This window comes from Acartia tonsa, chromosome 1 (genome assembly GCF_053477335.1).
Source record: "Acartia tonsa isolate MP-2025a chromosome 1, ASM5347733v1, whole genome shotgun sequence".
In the NCBI taxonomy this organism is placed as follows: domain Eukaryota; kingdom Metazoa; phylum Arthropoda; class Copepoda; order Calanoida; family Acartiidae; genus Acartia; species Acartia tonsa.
In genome coordinates this window covers 26,208,251-26,233,722 of record NC_137260.1, presented here as the reverse complement: position 1 = coordinate 26,233,722, position 25,472 = coordinate 26,208,251, and the positions used below count along the sequence as shown (strand labels likewise).

At 32.7% G+C, this 25,472-nt stretch overlaps 5 protein-coding genes across 5 annotated transcripts; all 5 read right to left on the bottom strand.

Moving 5' to 3' along the window:
* Positions 1 to 1,110: 1,110 nt before the first annotated feature.
* On the bottom strand, positions 1,111 to 10,293 carry CCT8 (chaperonin containing TCP1 subunit 8). Its single transcript, XM_080156444.1, has 11 exons — positions 10,144 to 10,293; positions 9,195 to 9,323; positions 8,183 to 8,320; positions 6,522 to 6,656; positions 5,109 to 5,328; positions 4,803 to 4,931; positions 4,221 to 4,489; positions 3,320 to 3,419; positions 3,107 to 3,213; positions 2,084 to 2,234; positions 1,111 to 1,804 (listed from the first exon to the last, which is right to left on the bottom strand). The coding sequence occupies exons 1-11, from the start codon at positions 10,233 to 10,235 to the stop codon at positions 1,631 to 1,633; spliced, it is 1,644 nt and encodes a 547-aa protein (XP_080012570.1). The 5' UTR covers positions 10,236 to 10,293; the 3' UTR covers positions 1,111 to 1,630.
* Positions 10,294 to 12,345: 2,052 nt separating this feature from the next.
* On the bottom strand, positions 12,346 to 15,835 carry nudC (nuclear distribution C, dynein complex regulator). The gene is made up of 7 exons (XM_080156465.1): positions 15,685 to 15,835; positions 14,978 to 15,099; positions 14,394 to 14,649; positions 14,159 to 14,241; positions 13,740 to 13,866; positions 13,417 to 13,533; positions 12,346 to 13,190 (listed from the first exon to the last, which is right to left on the bottom strand). Exons 1-7 carry the CDS (start codon positions 15,736 to 15,738, stop codon positions 12,936 to 12,938), a joined length of 1,014 nt encoding a protein of 337 aa, XP_080012591.1. The 5' UTR covers positions 15,739 to 15,835; the 3' UTR covers positions 12,346 to 12,935.
* Positions 15,836 to 15,894: 59 nt separating this feature from the next.
* Positions 15,895 to 17,975, bottom strand: LOC145316158 (enhancer of rudimentary homolog). The gene is made up of 3 exons (XM_080156490.1): positions 17,834 to 17,975; positions 17,050 to 17,148; positions 15,895 to 16,615 (listed from the first exon to the last, which is right to left on the bottom strand). The coding sequence occupies exons 1-3, from the start codon at positions 17,921 to 17,923 to the stop codon at positions 16,496 to 16,498; spliced, it is 309 nt and encodes a 102-aa protein (XP_080012616.1). The 5' UTR covers positions 17,924 to 17,975; the 3' UTR covers positions 15,895 to 16,495.
* Positions 17,932 to 19,948, bottom strand: LOC145316153 (enhancer of rudimentary homolog). Its single transcript, XM_080156478.1, has 3 exons — positions 19,815 to 19,948; positions 19,354 to 19,452; positions 17,932 to 18,297 (listed from the first exon to the last, which is right to left on the bottom strand). Exons 1-3 carry the CDS (start codon positions 19,941 to 19,943, stop codon positions 18,181 to 18,183), a joined length of 345 nt encoding a protein of 114 aa, XP_080012604.1. The 5' UTR covers positions 19,944 to 19,948; the 3' UTR covers positions 17,932 to 18,180.
* LOC145316132 (transcriptional adapter 2-beta-like) lies at positions 19,920 to 24,577 on the bottom strand. Its single transcript, XM_080156457.1, has 10 exons — positions 24,399 to 24,577; positions 23,869 to 23,956; positions 23,589 to 23,685; positions 23,293 to 23,437; positions 22,593 to 22,694; positions 22,066 to 22,302; positions 21,327 to 21,521; positions 20,875 to 21,002; positions 20,621 to 20,729; positions 19,920 to 20,502 (listed from the first exon to the last, which is right to left on the bottom strand). The coding sequence occupies exons 1-10, from the start codon at positions 24,480 to 24,482 to the stop codon at positions 20,317 to 20,319; spliced, it is 1,371 nt and encodes a 456-aa protein (XP_080012583.1). The 5' UTR covers positions 24,483 to 24,577; the 3' UTR covers positions 19,920 to 20,316.
* Between the last annotated feature and the right edge of the window lie 895 nt (positions 24,578 to 25,472).

The following is a 25,472-nucleotide window of genomic DNA, read 5'->3' as shown; positions in this document are numbered from 1 at the left end:
ACACAAACATCCCTATTATTTGTCAGACATTAAATTGAAAATTATTATCAAAGGCTAAAGATATAGCCAAGAATTTTTAATCGGTTTTGATTAAACACAAGATAGCAAGGATGGCAACATCCATAAAGGCGAAGCTCCTAAACTTATTGACATATTAGCATTTTAAGGACTTTAATATAGAGATGCTTCGCTTGTGACATTATACTAGGAATCAATATTTTAAAAAATCAGATGAATAGGATAATATATCACACGAAAAATTGTCAAAAAGTTAGGTCAACATGTTATAAATGGTCGTACGGACTTTCTGTTAACAATTAAAGAGTTGCTACGCTTCATAAATCGTTACTATCAAATTTTAGTCTCAATAAAAGCCGAAAAAGGGAGGCGTAAAAATAAAAATATAGTAGGTACAGTATAATAAAACTGACACTGATGAAAGCAGGTCACAATTTTTTTCTATTTCTTTTAAGGACTTTGAAGAAGCGTTTATAAATAAATCTAAAAGAAATAGCATCATTTTGTCCATATTAATAACATAATCATCTATATTCAACATTCCTCCTAGATGTTTGACGCCATCATCCGCAAGATTAGGCTTATGAGAAGGTTTAACCTCGCCATCAGAATTATCGGAGGTGAGGGACGAGCCACTTTTGGCCTTGGGAGGCTGGAACGCTGGTTTCTTGTACATACTTACCTGTTTCTATTATAACAAGATATAATTACATTTCAGTATAAATAAAATATTTCCACAAAATAATGAAATACTTTTGAACACAAACTAGTAACAGGCAAACACAACGAATCCCTCCCTTCCTACTGGATGAACAAACTGACCAATTAAAGTCCATGGAAATAGCAACCTAAATTGACAATTTTCGCCCTATAATAATATCCACGTTTATTCTACATTTTATTTTTCACAAATCCCACATTTCCTCCCCTAATGCATTTGATTCAACACATTCGCAGACGCAAAAAGCTTTATTAACTTAAGGCTACACGAAAAAAATATATCTACAGATTAAAGGAATAGGTGAATTCGGATACAGCATATAAAACATGTAACAATACTGACATGTTATGATAAAGAATAAAGAACACACATTCAAGAGGAGTATACAAGATGTATTTTCATATGAAATACCAGTATAATAATAGTAATATAATAAGTTGGTGAGTTTGTGATGAAAAGAGTATTAGCAAATACACTTTCCTAGGCATGTTTAATAAATTATTGTTAGTGTGCAGCGCATAACAAAGCAGCAGTAGTATTACTAATTACAATTAGCATATAAACAAGACAACTGTGTGTTTGTGTGAAAAGTGTTCATTTTTCAACTGGGCTTCTCGCAATCTAATCAAGATAAAAATAATTAAGACTTGCGTTATACTGACTTTTAATAATCACATTTTTTTATTTTTTGCAAATTAAGATAATTAAGCATACATATCAAGAAGGTAATCTTCCGGAATGGTGAACGCAAGTTGGATCAATTTTAATAATTTTTGGTGGATTTTATATAAAATAAAGACATGGAGATCAATAATGATAACCGAAACAAAATCATGGCATGGGTAGTAGGTAGGTAAGATTTCAAGTCTTCTTTCATTTTCTTGTCCAGATTTAGTCATCATCTTGGTCCATTGGTCCGGAGGTATCTCTGGGCTTCGGGCCACCAGCCCTCTTGGCCATGATGATCTGGTCCACTCTGAGAACTGTGCAGGCAGCGTTGGTGGCGTACTTCATGGCCCACTTCTTGCTCAACAGAAGATCAAACACTCCAGACTCGCAACAGTCCTAGAATAACACAAAAGCTTTAGTTTAATCTATGGACATTGTATAAAGTTGCGATGAAAACTTACATTTGGTATGCGTAAAATATTAAATCGTATATAAAGTATGCATGCAAAGTAAAACCTATGTAAGTTTTAGAATGACATGGACATTTGAATAATCTTTCCCTTGTGAAATTGTGCCTTTGTAGTTAATAAATAATAGAAATGGTCAAGAATGAAGATTAATTTATCAGACAGTTGTCATCTCCCCAACAGAAAAAAAGGTTATAAACGAACATACCTTACAATCTCCAGCCTCTCCTTCGATATCAAAGCCAACATTCTTCTTTCCCTCTGCGTGTGCAGCATACAGTGAGCTGATGACCTCCTTAGCCTTGACACCACTATTCTCGGCCAGAACACGGGGTACTACCTCCAGGGATTGAGCAAACCTTAAAAGCAATGTGTTAGTTTTTAATACTATTACAGGGGTGTATATTCTGCACAAGACTCATTTTTTTCCCCTGCAGAAATTTTTTTTCCCCTCCTAGTTTTTCCCAGTAAGGAAGGGGATAAAATGGAAGAATATTTTCAGAACTCTTTATTTTATTCATATTATGCCCCCTTCCACATATTTTTTAGTTTTTTTTAACCATTGCATGGAGGGAAGAAAAATAGAAAAAAATGGAAACAACTGAAAAAGATGTAACCAAAGATTTTTTTCACAATTCTGTTTATTAGTATATTATACTATCGGCTACGCCATTAGAGGCCTCTACGAGCCAATGAGAGGTGGGGAGCAGACTCCCCAGGGGTGTATATTCTGCACAAGATTCATTTTTCCCCCTGCTGCAAATTTTTTTTTTTCCCTCCTGGTTTTTTTCCAGCAAGAAAGGGGTAAAATTGAAAAAAATTATATTATCCCCCCTCCCACACATTATTTTAATTTTTTTCACTAAGGATGAGAGAAAAATGGAAAAAATGTTTTCATTTCTCTTAATTTTTTCATTAACAACCTCTCCCCCCCCCCCCCCTCCAACAACACATTTTTTATTTTTTACCCCCCCCCCCCTCGGCAGGATCAATTTTAAAAATATACACACCTGAGACTCCCACAAGAAAAAATATGTTTGGGTGGTCATTTTTTCTCCAGAATTATTCTCTTGGGAGTGGTTGACCCCCCCCCCCAAAAAAAAAATAGTTATAAAATTCACTAGACCTATTATAAGGAAAAACATATTTGTTCAGTGGTTAGCGAGATCTTTTGGGACACAAAGACAGAACTTTATTATTAAGGATTATACAAAAAAGTCAAAAGACTTACTTTCCAATACTGTATTGTTCAAGTCCAGGATGTGTTTCTCCCCAAGCAGCCAACTGTTTGGCCAGCTCAATCTCTGTAGCTCCACCACCAGCAGTCAATCTTCCATCCTGCAAATATTAGAAAGTTCCATAAATTGGCATATTGAAAATATTAAATCCATACCTTTTTCACAAATCAAATACTTTTCTTTGAAAATAGATTGAAATACCTTACCTTACATAATCCCTTGAACACATTGACACCGTCATCAATAGCTCTCTCAATATCATCCATGTAGTTATCTGTAGATCCTCTCACAACAATAGTTGATAATCTGAACAATATTGAGTATTATAAAATATCTAAAATTGAAAATATTAGATATATTTGGCATCCTTATACTAAAGTAACAGGATGTCTGTACCGAAGGATCTCGCTAACCGCTGAACCGATCAGGTTCTCCTTAACAGGGTAGCTTCTCATAGGTCCCGGGAAGGTTTATAACTATTTTCTTGGGGGGTGGGACACCCCCAACCCCCCCAAAAAAGGAAAATCGCCCCCCCCAAAAAAATTACTTTTTTAAAACTAAAATTAAAAATGAGTGGGGGCACCCCACCCCCCAAAAAAAAAAAAAAATTTTCGCCCCCCCCAAAATTTTTTTTAACTTTTTCTTTTAAAATCTAAAATAAGAAATTGGGTTATTAAATTCGACTATCTCCTCCTCAAGTGCCCCTAGAGGCCTCTAGGGGCGTAGCCGCTAGTAATGAAAAAAGGAAGAATGATTTAAGAATGCTTGGGCGGCAGTTTCTCTGAAAGAGCCTAGTCAGCACAAAACCCTCTTATTTAAAATACATCGAAAAAAAATAATAGTTTTTTCGTTTTAGTGTTAGATAGCTCTTTGAAATATTTTAAGCAATAGAAAATCTTAAGATGCATTAAAAATCTAAGAGACGGATCAAAAGATTTTTCATTTATTATTTAACAGCTGCATGCTTTACCCCTCCATAAACATATAAAAAGTTAACAGATATTTATGTTATTTTATCTTCTACGTGTGTGTAAAATATAGATATATATATACATATGTCAATGAGGAAATTTTAAAATATTAATGTTAATATTTATGAAGTATTACCTGGACTCCTCAGATCCAACTTTGAAGACAACAATCTCGGTATCTCCCAACTCATCCAGATAAACCTTGTCGGCCATACCCAGTTCCTCGGAGGTAGGGGCGGTCAAACGTGGCAGGGCAATGGCACCAGTAGCCTTGGCCAGACGGCGGATGTCCCATTTTGATGTGAGGCGAACAGCAAGCATGTTGTACTTGTTGATATAGTGCAAGGCCATGTCGCCGATTTTGCCACCAGAAACGATTACTCCCGTACCTGCATCGGCAATAGCCTAAAAATAAAATATTCACAATTAACAGATAGTTAGATAAACGGATGGAAGAACTAAATTGATGTTACTTTAAAGTAAAAATATTTTTGTTAATGTTTGCGTTAGTGGTTTTTTTCATGCCATCCTTTATACACATACATCCCAGTAATTTGACAAATATAAATCTAATAAATGCATAAAACGATTGGCAAATATTTCTATGGCATTTAATATAAATCTGAAAATATGATAAAATTCGGCCGAGGTATTTATATAAGTGGAAAAACTAATAATTGACGGTAAAACATTTCAATTGAGCAATTTAGACATTTACCTTAATTTGATTTTCCAATTGTGTTTCTTCTCCTCTAGAAAAATCTGTGAGTTCCGCTGCAGATTTGATAAGTACGGTTCCCTTAGTTTCTGTCTGCATAGCGTCAACGGGACATGTGTAAATAGCAACCTACAAAAAAAAACATTTATAAAAATATTTATAACTATATACATTAAATAAGTTGATTTATGTTTAAAACTTAGATATAGCACCTATTTGATGCAAATATAGTTGGGATAAAATACATAATACATATCAATGATACAAAGAAATCAAACAAAGCGTAAAATTTTTAACTGAATTTACCTTACAATTTTCCTTCTTGGTAATATTGGATTCAATATTTCTTCTGAAGACCATACCAGACACAACTTCAGACTTCAGAACACCGGAACCCAGAATCTTACAGATCCTAACGTTGTCAACATTAAAAGTTGTCTTCTCTGGAAGGATTGTGATACAGGCCTTGGAAATTAATTCTGCAAGAAAATCTTCGTGGCCGTACTGCTTTGACATAACGGCAGTCCTGAAACAGAAAATATATTGGTCTAAATTCTACATGCAACAAGGCTTCTCCACATTATACTAGGTATTAAATGTCCTTACATTTATTCTAGATATCAAAAATAATATAAAAATAAAATCTCATTAAATCACGTATTCAACATTTACTTGAAACATTTTATATTTAGATACAGGGGTGTATATTCTGCATGGGATCCCCGGCTCAGGGGGGGGGGGGGGGGAATAATAAATAAGTGGTTGGAGGGAAAAAAAATGTAAAAATTAAGAAAACTGAAAACATTTTTTCCATTTCGTCCCCCTCCTTGGTTAAAAAAAAAAACTAAAAAATGTGTGGTAGGAGGGATAAAATAAATAAAATATAGAATTCTTTAAATATTTTTCTATTTCCCCCCCCTACTTTTTAAAAGCGAAGCTTTTCTATAATTAGGGTCGGTCCGTCCGTCCGTACGTCACGGATAGCTTTTTTCGTTAATTTAGGCATGTTAGAATTGTCCTATCGATTTCAAACTTTGCATGGTGATTCCTGCAGTAGTTAGATACGATTTAGAAAGCGTAGCAACTCTATAATCATTACCAAAATGTCCGTACGTTCATTTTAAACATGTTGATTTTTTTATTTTTTTAAATAGCTTTTTTCGTTAATTTAGGCATGTTAGAATAGTCCTATCGATTTCAAACTTTGCATGGTGATTCCAGCAGTAGTTAGATACAATTTAGAAAGCGTAGCAACTCTATAATCATTACCAAAATGTTCGTACGTCCATTTTAAACATGTTGATTTTTTTACTTTTTTAACAACAAATTTTTATATTATCTAATTATCCGATTGATCTGATTTTTTGTTTACTGATTCCTGGGACAACAAAGTACAATATTATAAGCGAAGCAACTCTATAATTAAGTCCTAAAAATGTAAGTATGTCCATAAACATCATTCTGTATCAAGCAGTTTTTCAACAAATTTACTTACAATTTTGCATCGACTCTTATACATTTATATTCTGATTATTCAGTTCTGACACTATACAAGTATTAATGTCCGTTTGTCCTACCGTTTCAGTGCTTCGCTTTTATGTTAAGAAAAATCTAGGGGGGAAAAAAAAAAAAAATTTTGTAGCAGGGAAAAAAAAAATAAATCTTGTGCAGAATATACACCCCTGTTTAGATATTTAAGGATTTAAACTTAAAACTTACCTTATAGCTTTCTTTACTTGTTCAACGTCTTTTGTATTCTTAACCTCCATACAGGACAATGTGTCCAAAATTTCTAGGGCTTTGTCAAGGGCCTTCTCGTAACCATCAGCAATTTCTGTTGGTTTCAATCCCATTCTGGTCAAATAAATTATAAATGTGTTAGATGAATGTATGTATGTTGAAATATTTAGAGCCCTTATGGTCGTTGTTAATTCACAAACTGTAGTAAAAGAATTGATACAATGTACCTATAAAGGGGGGGGGGGGGGGGGTAAAATGTGGTGACTCGTCACACGATATACCAGCAATTATATTTTGGGTGCTACTCCCTTATTTTTAGAGATAATTGGATGAAATCTTTTGGGCTGGGTCACTAATTACCCCAACTATTGGTATCTTATAAAAAAACGGCGGCGGGACCGCCGCTTCCGCCGCCGTTTTCCGCCGCCACCAAAACTTTTTTTATTGCATTTCTCGCCGAATTAGGCAATTTGGAATCATTTGAGACCATGTTATTTTTTTCAAAAATTTTTCCTTTTACTAGCAATCCTTAAGGTATATCTTAAATACAGTGCTACTCCTGTGCTTTTAAAGATATAGAAACAAAATCTTTTTAGGTTGGTAAGTAAAAAATATTTGAATTAAGAAAACGGCGGCGGGACCGCCGCTGCCGCCGTTTTCCGCCGCCACAAAAAAAATTTTATTGCATTTCTCGCCGAATTAGGCAATTTGGAATCATTTGAGACCATGTTATTTTTTTCAAAAATTTTTCCCCTTCCAAGCAAGTAAGTAAAAAATATTTGAATTAAGAAAACGGCGGGAGCGGCGGTCCCGCCGCCGTTTTCCGCGGCCGTACCTCTGCCATTTGTTACTGACCTACCTAAAAATATTTTGTTTCAATATCTTTTAAAGCACAGGAGTACCACTGAATTTAAGATATACCTTGAAAAAAAATGACTAAGTCGCCCCGCAGGGTTGCTTGTAAGGGGAAAAAATTTAGAAAAAAATAACATGGTCTCAAATGATTCTAAATTGCTTAATTCAAAGAGAAATGCAATAAAAAATTTTTTCCGCGGTGGTACCTCTGCCATTTTTGATTTAATATTTTTTACTGACCTACCTAAAAAGATTTTGTTTCAATATCTTTAAAAGCACAGGAGTAGCACTGTATTTAAGATATACCTTGATAAACGAGAATTTGCCTAATTCGGCGAGAAATGCAATAAAAAAATTTTTTTTTGGTGGCTGCGGAAAACGGCGGCGGGAGCGGCGGTCCCGCCGCCGTTTTTTTTATAAGATACCAATAGTTAGGGTAATTAGTGACCCAGCCCAAAAGATTTCATCCAAAAGTAGCACCCAAAATAAAGTTGCTGGTATATCGTGTGACGAGTCACCACATTTTACCCCCCCCCCCCTTTTTTTTTTGAAGGGGGGGGGGGGGGGTTATATAGTTCTTTAAAAGAACATTTATTTTTATTTTCGTGCAACAACTTTGAGGACTTTAATTAAATTTTGATTGGTTGGTTCATTAAGTTGAGTATGCAAACGTTTCAACCCATAATTAATCTTCACCAGGGATAATTTTGTGGAAAGGTACATAAATTTATCGGCCATTGTCTGATCCATTTAGAACCCTGGGAAAACCTAAATGAAGGTAATACCTGATCAGATCTTCGGCTTCCTTAAGGAGTTGACTAGCAAGGATGATAACAAGATTGGTGGCATCTCCGACCTCATTTTCCTGCATCTGAGCACCAAGAATCAACATCTTGGCAGCAGGGTGCTCCACTTCCAACTCTCTATGATAAAAATTTTTGTTACTATCCTTTTTACAAAGGGGGGGGGGGGGGGGGGGGGGAAGTTTTGACACATTTGCGTAAACAGTGAGTATAGGCTTTATCTTTGGACTGAGAGGATAGGTTATTAGAAATAAAATCATTCTTATATGATGAATTTCCCCCAGATTTGAGATTTTTTGGATAGGCCTCCAGGTTCCGGAGCTCCAGGCCTCCAGGTCCTCTCTGTACAGGTAAAAATTAAAAAAATATTTTTTTTTTGAAGAGTTAGAAATCAACCTATGAAACAAAATATGCATATTTTTTAATGTTATTCACATATTTGAAGAAAAAAATGCATATTTTGTTTACTATATATAAAGCCTATACTCACTGTTTACGCAAATGTGTCAAAACTCCCCCCCCCCCCTTAATACAAAAAACTACTTAATTTGATCTTGCTCTTTGAACTTTGAAAGGAAAACTTTAGTGCTCTGAAAATTAATTTCTTATAAATACCAAAGCAGGGTTTCGGATCCGGATCCGCATATTTTTGACTCAAAAAAATGCGGAAAAAATGGAAAATTCTACCTAAATTTATATAAAATCTCAGACATTCTCTTGATGATAGCCAATCTTTAAGGTTTAGGGTCAGACTTGAAAATTAAAAGTATTTTTGACTTCGAATTAAAGAATAAATATTTTTAAAAAATTTGGTGATTTTATTTTTATTGTCAAGGATCCGGATCCGCACTGACCAAATTTGGAGGATCCGGATCCGCAAAAAATCAATGCGGATCCGAAACCCTGTACCAAAGGGGGCTTTTAAATCTCATAGAAGTCACTTTTACTAACCATTTCATGTTTCATGTAATTGGGTTCAAAAATCTTAACTAACCTGATGATGGTAGCAGCGTCATTTGTAACAAATAGTTTGTCCAAATGATTAATGACCATTTTGTTCATTCCGTTAGGTCCGTAACAGGTCTGAACAGTTTGACCAAACTCCTTGCATGCATCAATGTTCCTAAATAATGATTTTTTGTTGGGGCTAAATTTCCATTGATGATTTTTTTATCAATTGCCAACCGACTTCTTTTAATAGACTTTTAGGGTTGGGCCGGATACTTTTTTGGCCGGATACCGGATACCGGATATCCGGCTGATTTCAAACGCCGGATATCCGGTATCCGGCCGGATATCTGGCAAATATCCGGTTATCCGGCCAAATTACCGGATATCCGGCCGGATAACCGGCCAAATTACCAGATACTAAGGTAGCAAAAATTTTTTTTCAGAAATCTTATATAAATTTACATAAAGTTAAACTTGTTCAGAAAAAATGTTCTTCTAGCTTCAATAATAAGAAAATTATAGCCATTTAAAATTTTAAAAAGCAGAGATTTTTGGTGGAAAGTATAAAAAATTATAAAACCGGATATCCGGCCGGATAGTTTCAATATCCGGTATCCGGTCGGATATTGAAAATGGCCGGATATCCGGCCACACCGGATATCCGGCCCAACCCTACTTTAAACACAAGAAATAAAATAGTTTTAATTCTGAGTCACACATTGAGCAATCACACATCTGTTTCTTTTCATTCGTTCGACGTAACGATTGTAAAAAACAGATTTCGATCGAGTCTTGAAACAGATATATAAACGGTCTACAAAATTAATCAAGAAAATATTGTCATATCAATACAGATCGACGCATATCAACTAATGAAAAATTCAACGCTAAATAATCTAACTAATGTTCATCATAACGAGCAGCATGCTGAATCAATAATGATTTAATATTATTACATAATAATGTTCAACTATTCCTAACATAAACTCCACCTGATGACAGCTTCTTCAAGTCCAGAATAGTGTCTAGCACCATCCTTCAACATAGAGGCGAACCCAGGCGCCTTTGGTACATGCAATGCCATCTTATATTACTTAATTCTTGTTACTCTGAAAATAAATATGATATACATCATCAAATCTTTGCCGATTAGCTTTCCTGTAGAATGAAAAATCTTGTATGTCCTGGTAAGAATCTCTCCAATTGAATTACTTATTTTTAACAAAAGGGGGGAGGCGGTTGTGACACTTTTTGAAATCAAAACTGAAAGTCAACGGAACTTGACTAAAAAAAAGAGTTACAGCACTGAAATTTGGTATGGCAGTTGCTTTAAAGAGGTATAATGTGGAACTGTGAAGAAACGGCGGCAGAACCAATTGTTTATTGGGTGGGAAACGGCGATAGCGGCGGTTTCACCAACTTTTCTTCACAGTTCCACATTGTGCCTCTTTAAAGCGACTGTCATTCCAAATTTCAGTGCTGTAACTCTTTTTTAAGTTGAATTCCTGTAGTTATGGTTTCAAAAAGTGTCGCAACCGCCCCCTCCCTTTGTGTTAGTGGAGGGTCGTACCCCCTTAAATTCCAGAGGTCTATAAGGGCGTACCAACTGTCAATGGCTAATTAATATTTTAGCTATTTCATTCGAATTCACGCCAATTGCAAATACAAAAATATTTTCAGATTTCTGAATTCCGGAAAAAAATACATCACATCATTTTAATCGCATAAATAAATTCTACACATGTTCAATAAATCCAGATTCTTGGTAAAACCGCGCGGCGGGAACCTAACCCTTAATATTACATCATCATGTGAACAACAATCAAATTAACTCAATTCAAATGAAACTACGAAACAATTTTTAAATCTCACGCAGGTTAAGTAAAAAAGCTCTTATGTTCACTAGGAAAATAGGCTTAAAATAATTTGTTTACGTTAATTTTTTGACTATTTTGAAAGTTTTGTTTCTAGAATATTCTCGCACGTTCTTTTGTGCCGACAGAAAAATTTTGGTTGCGGCATTCTTGCGCCGTAATGGGTTGCCAACTTCTTTTATTTAACAATAATTCTAAGATCTAGCAACAACGGACAAACATGAAATTCTGATCTGCCGAGGTGCATATATTTATATTTAGCATTCTAGAAGTAAATATGTATCTAATGTTCCTTACATTTTAATTTCGACAAAAAAATAATTGCATGCCTAAAATATTTGGCTACCCTGTCGCAATCAATCAATAATACTAATATGACTAATCCAAAAAGGTAAATAATATTAGACACCTTGAACCTATTTATAAGAGAAAGTCTGAAATAAGTAGGAAAGGAATGTTACTGTTCGATACAATAAAAACTAACCTAACGGAAATAAGAAATTCTTAGAAAGCACATTTACAAAATTAGCTTTAAATGCAAGTAAAATGATGCTGGTATCGAACATTTAAAATTGTTAAGTCTTGTAGCCAGATTTCTCGGCCTACTTGATGAAAATCAAGATGAAGATGAAAATGTATACGCCTGGGCCTGTTGCTAAAACAACAACATTTAAAATTAAACAGATTTTCAAGGCTTCTGGAAAGCAAGCGCAAACCACTAATTGTAATTTTGTTTATCATCACTGGAATTGTACAACAGTTTATCGGCCATTGTCTTGACACTTTTTACTAGTCTATACAAACTTTTGTCCATTAATATCTTTACACGACTAGCAACATAAGGATATAATTTAAAGGGAAGCTTATAATATTCCGTTGCATAAGATGTTAACAGCTTTTTTATGGTTGTTTGTCGATACCATTATAAAAATTACCCTTTACCTTAATTTTAATATACTAGCGGTTACGCCCTTAAAAGGCCTGAAGGAGCATTTTTTTCAAAACATATAGAAAGTAGGTAAGACTTTTTTTGATGGGGTAGAGGGATGGTCGAACCATCTCCAAAAACCTTCACATGACATATGAAAAGCTAAGACTGTAAAGGAGAAAAGTGTCGGTTCAGCAAGATCCTTCGCAACAAACAAAAAAACACCTTATATACTTATATAAGATTAATTTAGCAGGGGAGGGGGTGGGATTGGAACACTTCAAGAACTAGTTTTCTGGAACTGGACACTGTTAAAAATAGAATTTACAATTTAATATGATCCTACTTTAATTAATCTCAAGAAAAATGCAATTAATCACCAACATTCTAAATCTAAATAAAAGAAACAAAATTATTTCACTTAAAAAATGTAATGACAAGACACCGTGTAAATATGTAATGCCAAAATAAATCACAGCATTTGGTTTAGAAAAAAAATACAATATTTCTGATCATAATGCGCACGAACAGTGCAGGGACACGGAAAATTATTCTTTAAAATAAAGCAAGCATTGCACATTCACTATAAAAAAAAACTCTTACTGACATTAATTTAAAAAAGGTAAAAAAAAGGTTAAAAACCTTAAATTTCGAAGAACAATTCACCCTATCCCTTATACAGTGAGAATATTCATTTGACAAGAAAAACAAAATCACAATTGCGGTATGTTTGTTATATGTGCTTTGAGTTTGTGGTCACTTTAAACAAAACACAAAACATTAACCAGTACAAAACTAAAATTAAACATCACTTACTGTAGTGAAACATAGTTAGCTTGTTATGATATTAGAACTTAAAATTGTTGAACAAAAAACTAGCACAAATCATGGGAGTAAACCTTATTTACTTGACTCTGGACGTAAAAGTGCAAAATTGTGTTATCATGATACTGGTAAATGTAATTCTATGAAAATCCAATTTTTAATTGAATTTACACTTTGAAAAATCCATCTCCGGATGCGCTTCCATAAACTTTTTCATCATATCCTGTTTCTTCTGGTCGTCACTGGTGGGCAGACCCATCTCCTTTTGTCTCTGGTCGTACATCATCTTCTCCACCATACCTCTGGTCTCCCCGTCCAGGTCTGACAGCTTGCTGTTCTCTGGTTGCACCTTCTTGGTGTTGATATCTGGGTCTGAGGTAACCAGCTTAGGCCACCACTCCATTTTATTAATCTAAACAATAAACAAGTTTATACTTTAAGAATATCTTCATGAGTGTATCATTAATAGCAAAGCTACTATATAACTAAGGCGTGTCCGTTATTGATGAGTCACATCACGATGGAAAACAAAAAAAAGTTTGACGCAATATTTAAATAGGTTCACGGCATTTATCTTTGGTAAAAAAAATTGTTAAAAATTCAATTCAAATCTTTAAAAGTTCAATCATTTAAAATACCTTTTCAAGATTTATCAAAACACAGTTTTTGTCCTCGAGAACCCAGGTGCTTTCTTCTTGTTTGATTTCTTTGTATAAATCTCCGTTTATAATTAAGTCTTTTCCTTTAATGCCAACCTGAATATTAAATTGTAGGTAGTAAAATTAGATATAACTTATTTTTTTCTCTCTCACTTAAGTTTTAACATTACCCTTTTCTGATTTGAAAAGTTTGTTAAAATGGTACTCTTTCAAAATATTCCGTCCTGCTGTATTTTGAGTCATTTTTCTGTTCCAGGACTTGTCTTTAAAAAACTTTATTATCATAAAAATCAAACTATTACCTTTAAATGCTTCTTTGAGATATCAATAACAAGATCTCTGGCTTTGTAGGCACCCTTTAGTGGTATTCTGAGTTCAATTTCCTCCAGAGTCTGGCCCCAGTTGTAATTTTCTAAATCTGCTCCATTTCTAAAATAAAAGAATTGTTTTTTTTTTGTTTTTTTTAATAGGATAATAAATATTCCCTTACCTAGGCATCATCTAGATTACAAAGTTAAAATTAAGTGTTTTAAAATATTAAGAAAAAATATTTTTTCTATAGGTATTGTCCATCTGAATTTTGAAACGCAAAATGTTTTAAAGATAACTTTTTAAAAAGGGAAATAATGAAAATTTAAATTAAATAAATGTACTTTCTCAGTTTAAATCTACAGATAAAATAGTATTAGTTACATAGTGAATGAATCAAAAGAAAATTCACCTTGAGTTTGGTTTAAGTTTTCCTTTGTCCTCCTCACTCTCTTCATCCTCTCCCTCTGGCTTCTTGTCTCCATTTTCTTCGGCCTAAATACAAGAAATAATTATGAGGCGAGTTCCAAGATATTAACCGAATTATAATATTATCTGATGCCACTAAGCTTTAGAATACATTGTAAGAATTCAAAATTAGTAAGAAAAACGGCACTAGTGCACAATAGAAATATTAAGGTAGGTACCTTTGGTTGTTCAGCGTCGACTGATTTTTTTTCATTCTCCTTTTTCTGTTTCTCTTCCGCCTCAATTTTAGCGGCCTCTTCTTCTGTTACTTCACAAATTCGAGAATCATCGCTTTGTCCCGAGCCTGACGAAGCAGCTGCTGCTGCCGCAAGTTCTTTCTCTTCCTTTTCTCGCCGCTCTCTCCGTTTGCGGTCAATTTCTTCATTTTCTGCCTTCTTTTTGGCGGCTTCTAATCTGGCCGATTCTCCGTGTTTTCTATAAAACAAAAAATTATATTTTTTGTGTTATTGATTTAAATATTTAAAATAAGTTACTTTTTTTTCTTATCCCCTACCTACTGCGACTTAAAACTTTTTGCCTTTCCAAAGGGACTAGGTAGCTATCAACATTTAACATATGTTGGCAGAACCGCCTCTGTCGAACGAGAACCGCCTTTTACTCTACCTTTAACGAAGAATATTGTTTCTACATAATTGTTAGGTATGTTTTAATAATACAAGTTTATTGACAGATTTGAAACAACAAATTGTCCTTTCACCCCCCAAACCCCTATCGAAGAGGCTGGTAGTTTGTTAAAAAGTACCTAAATTTTTCCATGACAAGCCTTTCAGCGGCATCGTGAGCACCACCAGTGTAAAAATCTGTCTTTCTGGCCAGAAAACTAAACACTATGTCCATCATTTCCTGAACACCTCCTTCACATTCCTAAAAATGTTTGGGGTTCATTTTTCACATTTGGTGGCGTATCTGCTTTGCGATTTGATAAAAACGAAAGTTGCCAAAATACAACTATTATAGGTATCAAAAGTAACGTAGCAAGAGAAAGCTAACAGATAAGATTTAAGGTTATACAAAAATAGTGAAAGGTAATTACGATCAAAAACAAAAATAATTTGCGGTCGGAGTAGTTGCAGAGTAGCTGCACTAATGTAAAGATTTTTCTCGACACTAAGCATCCTATATAAATATTACTTACTTACGTCTGTCAGTTTAAAGTTTCTGCTGTGGAAGACATAAAATTTCTATTGGGAAAATTAATTTACTAGTGTTCTATTAGAGATAGCTGAAATTTCTTGACATTATACCCGGACCAAAGTTTTATAGATTATACTTGTCCATCGGTAAATTTGAAATACTATACGGAAAATGTAGTACATTCTGCTGATAATTGAGATAAAATGATATTTTTTTTATAAACCAGTGATCTCTAACCAATAAGCATCTACTCTTTAACTAAACCTTTTTTTTGTTTTAAATGAATATTTTCCTTATGTAATAATGGATTGTTACCTGTGCTATACTGAGGAGTATTCCATCAAATCTATCAGCCGATTTACCAACCATTTTTTTAAATTCTGTATGTAAAAAAAATCAAATAGGTAAATAATAAACACGGTAATTTTCATTTCAATTAAACAAAGGTATTTACATTACATTAAGTTTTTTCTTAAAATGATTTCATGTTATTGTTACAGTGCAGTGTACTTTTCATGATAAAATATTTTATATTTATGATAATTTTTATTAAGGTAAAGAACCTTAAATATTCTACAAAACGAAAGAAAAATGGTATAACTTAAACAGCAAATTGTTATGGAAAAGAAAAGTATAATAATCAAATTAACAATCTAATTTAAAACATTTTAAGTGGGCCATGGAAAGAAAACTAAGTTGCGGGGTTCGTCGCATTTTCATAGTAGCTTTTAAAAGGTTATTTTAGGTTAGGTAAGTGTTGATGATTGCCCCGCAGGGTTAGAAAATTGGCCACACAGGGGCTAGAAATAGGCGAAAAGCTACTGTGAAAATGTGACGAAACCCGAAACTTCGTTTTCTTTCCATGATCCTTTAAAGTAAACAAACAAAACTAAGGGATTAGTTTCATTGAAAACGGAACTTCAAAATTTTTGGAGAAAAATATAAATCAGTAAGATAAAATCAGAAAGTGCTACTGAAAAAAAGACCTAAATGCTCTTAAAACTGAAATACAAATGGCACACTACCATTTCATGGATGTATATTGTACAAGGATTAAAAGATGGACATTCATTTATATACTTTGTTGCCTTGTTATCAACAGATAAACACATGGACAGACATTCTTTTAAGATCTGGCGGCTTGTCTTCTCAGCAGAATGTAAATCTTCTCCTTGATCCACTCTTTGTTGTACGGGGCGTACGCGTTCATTGACTTCTGGTACACCAAGCATGACAAATCAGCCAACTAAACGCGAACATAAAATTATTTTACGTCAATAAATCTAGGTGTCTTGTTTCAAGACTTATTTAGTGTAGATAATGAAGAATGTACGTATATTTAATTTGCTAAGTAACAGGATCTCTATCTGTCTGGCGAAACTTATTTTTTAGTTTATAACTATGAAACATTTGCTTTCATTCGTGAATAGTCCCCTTTAACATTAAATTAACATAATGTCTAAAATCTTTATGTTTAGTAACAAATTTCAATCTATATACTGTAGATCCCCAGTGTAAAAACAAAATTAAGATTCAATATTGACTCGTTTAGTTCATCATTTTGAATTTGAGATTTAGTCTTTAAAAGCCCCCCCTCCCTATTTGTACATGAAATACAAATAATACAATTTAAACTAACAAACAGGTTCATTAAGCTTCAGTAAAATAGGCTTAAGTTACCTGATCGATAAACTCAAAGAGCTGTGAAATATCATAAGTGATACTTGGGATTTCTGGATATTTTCTCTTCAAATGCTCTTCGTAAATTTTGCACACACCCTAAGAACATTGAAATATAAATATTCACCAACGGAAAGACGATTTATTAATACCGAATAATTTTTAAGTAGATCTTGAATGGAAAAGTTAATGAGTTTTTAAGTTCACACAACATAACATAATTTGTATGTCATTAAGATTTTAAAACAACAATCAAAATAAGTTTTCTTAAGTAGCAGTTTTGATTTTTTACGTAATACTGTATGTATAACATAAACATCCATAGAAGCGAAGCAAACCAGACAAACAAACATATGCAGATATTGAGGAACAACTCATTTAATATTTACATTACTTTGAACAAAAATTACGTAAAAATCTATCCCACAAATACTTAAATACTGTAACTTTAATATGGATATACGTACATCTATGACTTAGGTACAGAGGTACGTAGCTTATAAATTATACTTAATGGTCCTACTCCTAGGAATCCTAAGACCAAAATAACCTATCAAGTTAAAAATTGACAAGAGGACTTTCTGTAAATGATTACAGAGTTGCTACGCTTTCCAAATTGTAACTATCAGATAACAACAATCGTCATGCCAAGTTTGAAATTGAGAATTCGAACATGCATTAACTACCTATTAGCGCCATTAGTTACAGTTACATTAGTCGTATGGACCGACCCTAATAATAGAAAAAGTTCGTTTTAAAAAGATCGAGCTAATCTTGAGCATACCTCCATGCACTCATTAACAGATTCATAGTCTGTATAGGTTCTGGATTCAGGTTTGGGTGCTGGCTGCACTAGCAAAATTGTGTGAGACATTCTCAAGGTTCTGAAAAAAAGTGCAAATTTAACAATCTTTACAAATAATAGGTACTTAACAATGAAAACTTTCTAGAACAGGGCATTAAAGTTATAGACTTTACTTGATAATGACCAATATCATAATTGATTTTTACTTCAACTTTTGAAAAAAAATCATTCATTTCATTTTAATAACACCAAGAGATCATCTAACAAACATATTACAAGGTTTCTTTAAAAGAATGGATATTTTTAATATTTTAAACGGTCTTATTTCATTTACTAGCTTGTAGCTTAAGCATATTATATATTTCTTCTTTGATCCATTGTCTGTTGTATGGTATGTAATTTCCACCCTCTGTCTCATACACCAGGCAGGATAAATCATAAAACTGAAACACAATAAACTTCAATTAAACTATGATAAAACAAACAAGAACAATAAAGTCATAAGAAGGACGAACCAAAGGGGACTATGCACGAACGAGAGCAAGTGATTCTAAGCACCTTCCAGCAGTGATCCTCAATATTTTTTTTGGTGAATATACCAGGGTTATGTTTGATATCTATAATACAAAGTAACTTGATGTATGTCCGTCTGTATGTCTGTCCCTTAAGATCTCTGTAACTACTGAACCGATCGGATTCTACTCTTCAGGGTATATATTGGTCCAGTGGTGATTTTAAGCTATTTTCTTGAAGGGTGGGACACCCCCCACAACCCCCCCAAAAAACAAAAAATAACATTTTTTTTTTATTATTTGCTGAATATTTCCCTGGTCCTTTTACGAATTTCGACATAATTTTTTTTATATCATCTCTTGGGGCAAAGCCCCTAGAGGCTAGGGGCGAATCCGCTAGTAGTTATATATATCGACTACAAAAAATTAAGTTTCATCATGGTTTTCTATGAATAAAACTTCCAAATGTCGAGCATTTTTTAACGAAATATCATCTAATGTTTTGCTGAGTTCAAAAGTTTAAATAAAATAAAAACGCTAAACCAAATGCTGTAAATCATGAAAGTTCACTAATAAAACTGTTTACAGTATTACATACAAGTTAAAATCCTTTTTCTAAATTAACAATAATCATTGAAAAACTTTAATTTTGAATCACAGCAATTTGAACTCAACAAAATATTTGATAATATTTGGTCAAAAATGTCTAACATCTTGTAGTTTATATCATACCTATAGTCATGGTGAAACTGAATTTTTTAAATTGATATTACGAAATTAAAAATAACCCTAGTATATTCACCAAAAAAAAACATTTAGAATCACTGCTGGATGGTGCTTAAAATCACTTGCTCTTGTTCGTGCAGAGTCCCCTTTAAAGAGCATCTACAATCGTATTGGATTTTTAAAAAAAAATAATAGGAAATATGTTGTTTTGTGATAACCAAATTATTTAACCCTATTAGATATCATAATCTTTATGTTTACCTCGTCTATGAAAGAATATAGCTGGGAAACATCATAGCTGATTTGTGGGATAAGTGGATTTGTTCGCTTTAAATGTTCTTCATATAGTTTACATACACCCTAAAATTAATAAAACAATGTCAGCACTTAGAACTGGATTCAGTGTAAGGTTTTTAAAAGCGAAGTTGTGTCCGTCCGTATGTAAAATGTACAGTATCTCATTCCTTGATCGTATGCGTGTCCTCCAGCCTCAATGAACGCTTGCATTAGGATTCCTATCATCGAAAGGTACAATTTGGAAAACAGGCTACTTTTAATATTCTTTTTTCCATAATTTGATTTCTGTCATTCTGTAAATGTTATTTGTCCAAAAGATTGTTGAACCAAAAGATAGACATCTTTGCTATTCTATGTGGATATTTTATTAGACATAATGCAAGAGCTTCATGAATCATGATTATTTGACAACAAATAAGACTTACTTCTAGGCAATCATCTGCAGTTTGGAAATCTGTATAAGTTCTAGATTCCTGGCTAGAACCAGCTTGTATCAGTAATATTGTGTGAGAATTGGACATTTTTAATACCTGAAATTTTGTTATTATAATCATATAAAAAGGTCACATCATATTTACATAACAATAGTAGCTTAAGTATAAATGGTGGTTATTGTAGGAATTTTTTGTAAATACTAATAAATAATAACAAATACTGACTTTGTACACAAACTATAACAATAATTTAAATTTCGAACAAGACAGAGTTACAATTGTTTAACTTTAATTAAATGCAAAATTTTTATATAAATGTCATACAAACATTGAACAAATCATATGACTCAATTTCAACTGAATTTGCCAAAAAAATCTATTTAGAAAAAATAATTAGTTAAGTATGTCATTTAACATAAATGATGTATATTTTCATAAGAGTATAAGCAAAGACATTGTAGATAATGATTTGTACTTTAAAAGTTAATTCATATCAATCCGAACCCGGGTCAGATGGTGGAGCAGTTAGTGTGCATCCCATTTGCAATAGCAGGCGACGTCCTGTTTTCAACTTCTTCCTGGACCAGACAGCTGTCTTCTTGCGCTTCTTACCAGTTGCCACTGATCCGTTGCCTCCGTTTGCACCTCCACTGGAACCTTCCTTGTTTGAAAGCATTGCCTGGGAAAAAAATTAATATTAATGCATAAATAATGAATTGGGGCACGAGTTTTTTAAAAATTATTTTAGTATTTAACTCAATATTTTGTGTTTTTATTCATATTAGTGAAGTAAATACCTTTAGACTGTAATCTCCTGCCTTTGGTAGTAATCTTGATGCATTAAACTGCTGAGGTCCGTTTCCATTCCTCTTATTACGGGCTTTGTTGCGGATTTCTCGTTTGTACCTTAAATGAATTGGTTTAAATGTAATTGTAGTTACACAAAGTTTTAAATTTATAAACAAAAAAAATAATGATGAAAATATAATAAATTAAGTTTTAATTTAATTCTTTTTTTATTTTAGTAATTAAGATCTTGAAACTAACTTACCTCAGCTTTTCAAATGGAACTAGATGTTCTACTTTCATGAGACCATTTTCTCTATATCTTTTTAATTCTGAGATTCGTACTTTCAGATCTTTCTCATAACACAAGTTATCAACTAATGACTTGAATTCCTAAAAATACATGACAACATTATATAATAAAGTACGTTAATAACTACCCATTCTTTCATCAAGTAAATGATATTGTAAGCCATAATTATCTAGAATACTTATTTATCGCAGACAGCTTTCCGTGGAGAGTAAAATTTAAAAAAATCATACGATCAATAATACAATACGATACGTGATTTTTCAGTAGGACTCAGAAACTGTTCTAATCCAGCAATTATTAATCGATTTAGAGGCAATACTGGAAAGATTTATTCAATAATTTAATATAATAATATTTCTTGTTAAATTTTCTCTCTTAACGTTGATTTATCAAATTAAATCTACCTGACAGGTGTTGAATGGGCAGAAAGGTTTTAGAGCATCCATTAATTCTCTCTTTGGGTCTGTGGTTTTTTTCATTTTCAACAGGCTAGCCATTTTAAGTGGAGATATCTTAACTCCAAATGGTATTAATGGATTTTCTTTGAAATATGCAGAGACAAGCTGATAATCTCGAGCTACACGTTTTCGCCTTACTTCCTAAAAGTATATTTACTTGAAGAATATCTAAGTATTGAAACTCACAATAAAGCAGGGGTGTATATTCTACATGGGATCCCCTGTTCAGGAGGGGGGAAAAAAAATAAAAAATAAGTGGTTGGAGGGGAAAAAAATGTAAAAATTAAGAAAACTGAAAACATTTTTTCCATTTCCCCCCCTCCTTGGTGAACAAAACTTTAAAAAATGTGTGGTAGGAGGGATAAAATAATAAAATATAGAGTTTTTTTTAAATATTTTTCCATTTTCCCCCTACTTAATGAGAAAAAGCTAGGGGGGGGGGGGGGGGGAAGAAAAATAAAAAATTTTGTAGCAGGGGAAAAAAAATAAATCTTGTGCAGAATATACACCCCTGCTGAATAAAGTTAACTAATTCTATTTGATGCATAAAAGATAAGTAATAGACATAATAATATAGTATTTTATTTCTCTTTTTTCCTTGGTTTATCAATATACTTTCATACCCTATATAATTAATTTCAATTTTTGATTAATATGTATGTTTTTATATGTTAAATTATTTTACCTCTCTTAATAATCTTTCATACATATCAACATGAACCAACTGCAAAGCTGTGTCAATATCTTCATCCTCTAAAGATTTAACTCCTATTTGCGATACCAGACCTTCAACACTCTTATCAAAATCCTCGAAATCATCTCTGTGTGGCATATACCCCAGTAAGAGAGATTCTTGTGGCGCAACATTGATTCCAGGTAACTTGCCGGTCAGTGTCGGCGACAAGGGACCTCTATCTTCAGGCTGAAATATATTGCATATGAGGAGATTGTTAAAAAAAAAGATTTTTGTCCAAGAGTACTACCTAAGTAAAAAAAAAATATTTGAACAAACAGATATTATTTAACTATAATATAATACTAAAGGGAAAATAATGTGATAAAGACAAATTCCAAAAGACTGCGTAATGATGGAAAGACTAGCTGTAATAATAAAAGATTATCTATCCAAGACAATTTTAAAATTTAATAAGTAAGAAAGATAACTTTAAGTGTTATTTTTAACAAGATATCTTCAGATTAAAAATGTCATACCTCGACTAATGTATGATCGGTTGTTTTTCCTCTGAGATCTTCCTTCCATGTATAGCTTCCAATTGCTCCATTAATAAATCGTTTTATGTATCTTTCTTTGACCTAAAACACAAAAAATATATTAATACATTACTTAAAATAAAGTGTTTGTTACTGCATTTATGAGTAATAAGTATGAGTGTAACTTAATAAAATAAAGGGGGGAGGTGGATGTGCCACTTTTTGAAACTAAATTTAAAACGTGCATGATCTCAGCCCATAACAGAGTTACAGCTCTAAAATTCGGCACAGCAGTTGCTTTTATGGAGAACAATATGGAACTGTGAAGAAACGGCGGCGGAACTGCCGTTTTCGCAGAATTTTTTTTGCCTTTTTTCACCAAATTAGACAGTTCTCAATCATCTGAGATAAACTTTTTCTCATAAAAATTTCCCTTATATTTTTAAGTGACACTTGTAATATTTCAAACATGTCAATATAATTTTAAAAATTGCAAGTGTAAAATCTTACGGTTTTCGGCGGGAGCGGCGGTTTCGCCGCCGAATCTTCACAGTTCCATATTGTTCTCCACAAAAGCAACTGCTGTGCCGAATTTTAGAGCTGTAACTCTTTTATGGGCTGAGATCATGCACGTTTTACCTTTGGTTTCAAAAAGTGGCATATCCGCCTCCCCCCTTAAGTAGTAAATATGCGATAGTACCTGAGCTTCTGTTTTTGATTCAACGTGTTTAGCAATATCTTTCCAGTTTCCATACCCATACATCTCTACAGCATCTAATAGAAGGTGATCTTCCCTGACATTCCATTCTTCTCCCTCGTACTGTTCGTTTGGAACTATACTTGCTCTATAAAAAAATTTTAGCGTTATCCTCAAAAAAAAACTTTTTTTTTCAATTTTGAAAATTTAAACCCCTGATGTATTGTGATTCGTGAATATTAGGAACACTTTTACAAGCTGTGTTATGATCATTAAAGGAATTTAATGAAATCTTTTACCTTCGTCTTCCTTTCTCTTCTTGTGTCGGAGATTTGGGGAAAATTGAGAAATTTCCATTGTTTGAGAAATAATATTTGTGATTGTTTTTGTGACTCCCTAAAAAATGTAAAAACATTGATTAGCACCTGAACTACACACAAACTATTGGTGTATGCTTTTTAAATGTCTAAGAAACTTCGCACTTTTAACAAATTCTTGTCATTTTTAAAATTTCGAGAAAAAAAAATCCAATAAATATATTTTAGTCATGATAAATCTTAATCATAAAACAAAACCAACCTATTTCCGCTCCACAAGCAAAGCATTCTGGGCATAAATCAAAGTCAGTACATACAGCACAACTTACACGCAATCCATTCAATTCATCCTGGTAAACAAAACAAAGTTAAATAAACACCTTATTTCTTAGGTAGATACCTATTATAATACTTATTATAAGATACCTAAAAATGATTTTTTTCTTGGGGGGAGGTATATTATCCCTGAATCTTTTTTGTGAAGAGTATGAGGTTCCATGAAGGGATCGAACAGCCTAACTTATCTAAAGATTCACCCGAACAAACATACAGATTTCGTGTCTAACTTCTATTATAGAAAGCCTATTACTATAAAACCGAAAAATCATAACAATATTTTTTAATCAGCTTAATAAAACTTTTCTGGTAAATTCTGTCAAAGAACATAAAATATATTACAATGAAAAGTGTTGTGGGCTATTTTAGGCTTATTTTTTGTTAAAGGGAGTTTTTACAAATGTCTGCAATATTAACCACGTTCACTAGAATTAATCAGCAAATATTAATTTTTACCTGACAATAATTACAATAGAATTTTGTAAAAATTTCTGTAATGCCGGGATTCTCCACTTTAACCTTTCCCGGAGCCATTTTCATTAATACCTATTCACCTGCAATAAATAATGTTTAAAAATAGAAAAGTATAATATAGTATTTCATTGTAAAATTCATTAAATCTTGACAAAATTAAATAAACACCGCTTTTTCATTCCAAACAGTTTGATCATAACTGAACAGGGATAAAGACTTATTATAAGCAGGTTTTCATTATCTGTTTTTAATATACACATATAAATAATTTCTGACCATATAATTTAGGAAATAAAATTTTATAGCATTAAAAAAAGAAATATGTGTAAAAAATACGTAAAAATCTAACTATTTAACAAAATACTAAAATTCAAATGAAAAGTTGTATACTCTGTATTTTTGTTGAACAATGCCGCGTCAAATTTTTAAATGACTTGATTATGAAATAAGGGTTGTCAAGTTATTAATAAGATTATAAACAAAAATATAAAATAATTATAATATTTATTAGATGCGATTTGGGCATAAACGTGAATCTCTGAGCTGTTATTCAAGATAGACGTTTGATTTTTCGTGTGTGAAGATTCCTTGAACAATGCAAAATTTTCTTAATTTTCTACTATGTATTTATTTTTTTCTAACATATGCTCTCTAACCCACTTTGACCGCTTTTCTTCCATTTATTTAGTCCTTCGCTACTTATAGATGTTGTCCTTTTTGTTTATCAGCGATGTAAAAAAATGTGCATATGATTATATTTACATCCTGTCATCCCTGTTATTACATTAAAAAAAAAAATATTCTTGATATAAAGATATGTAGTAATGTGGGCCTCGAAAAAAGTTAAAGTTTAACTTGTGTTATTATTTTATAGCTTTTGAATTTTACATTTCTGATTTTTTCAATTGTTATGCTTATTTATTATGCAGTATTCAATGATTAAAAACAGCTTACATCTCAATATGTAGGTAGGATCGATAAGATTGACAATTTATGTTTCTTTGTCTTTTCCCATTAAAAAATTATCTCAATTTCGTATCAATATATAATGGTGTT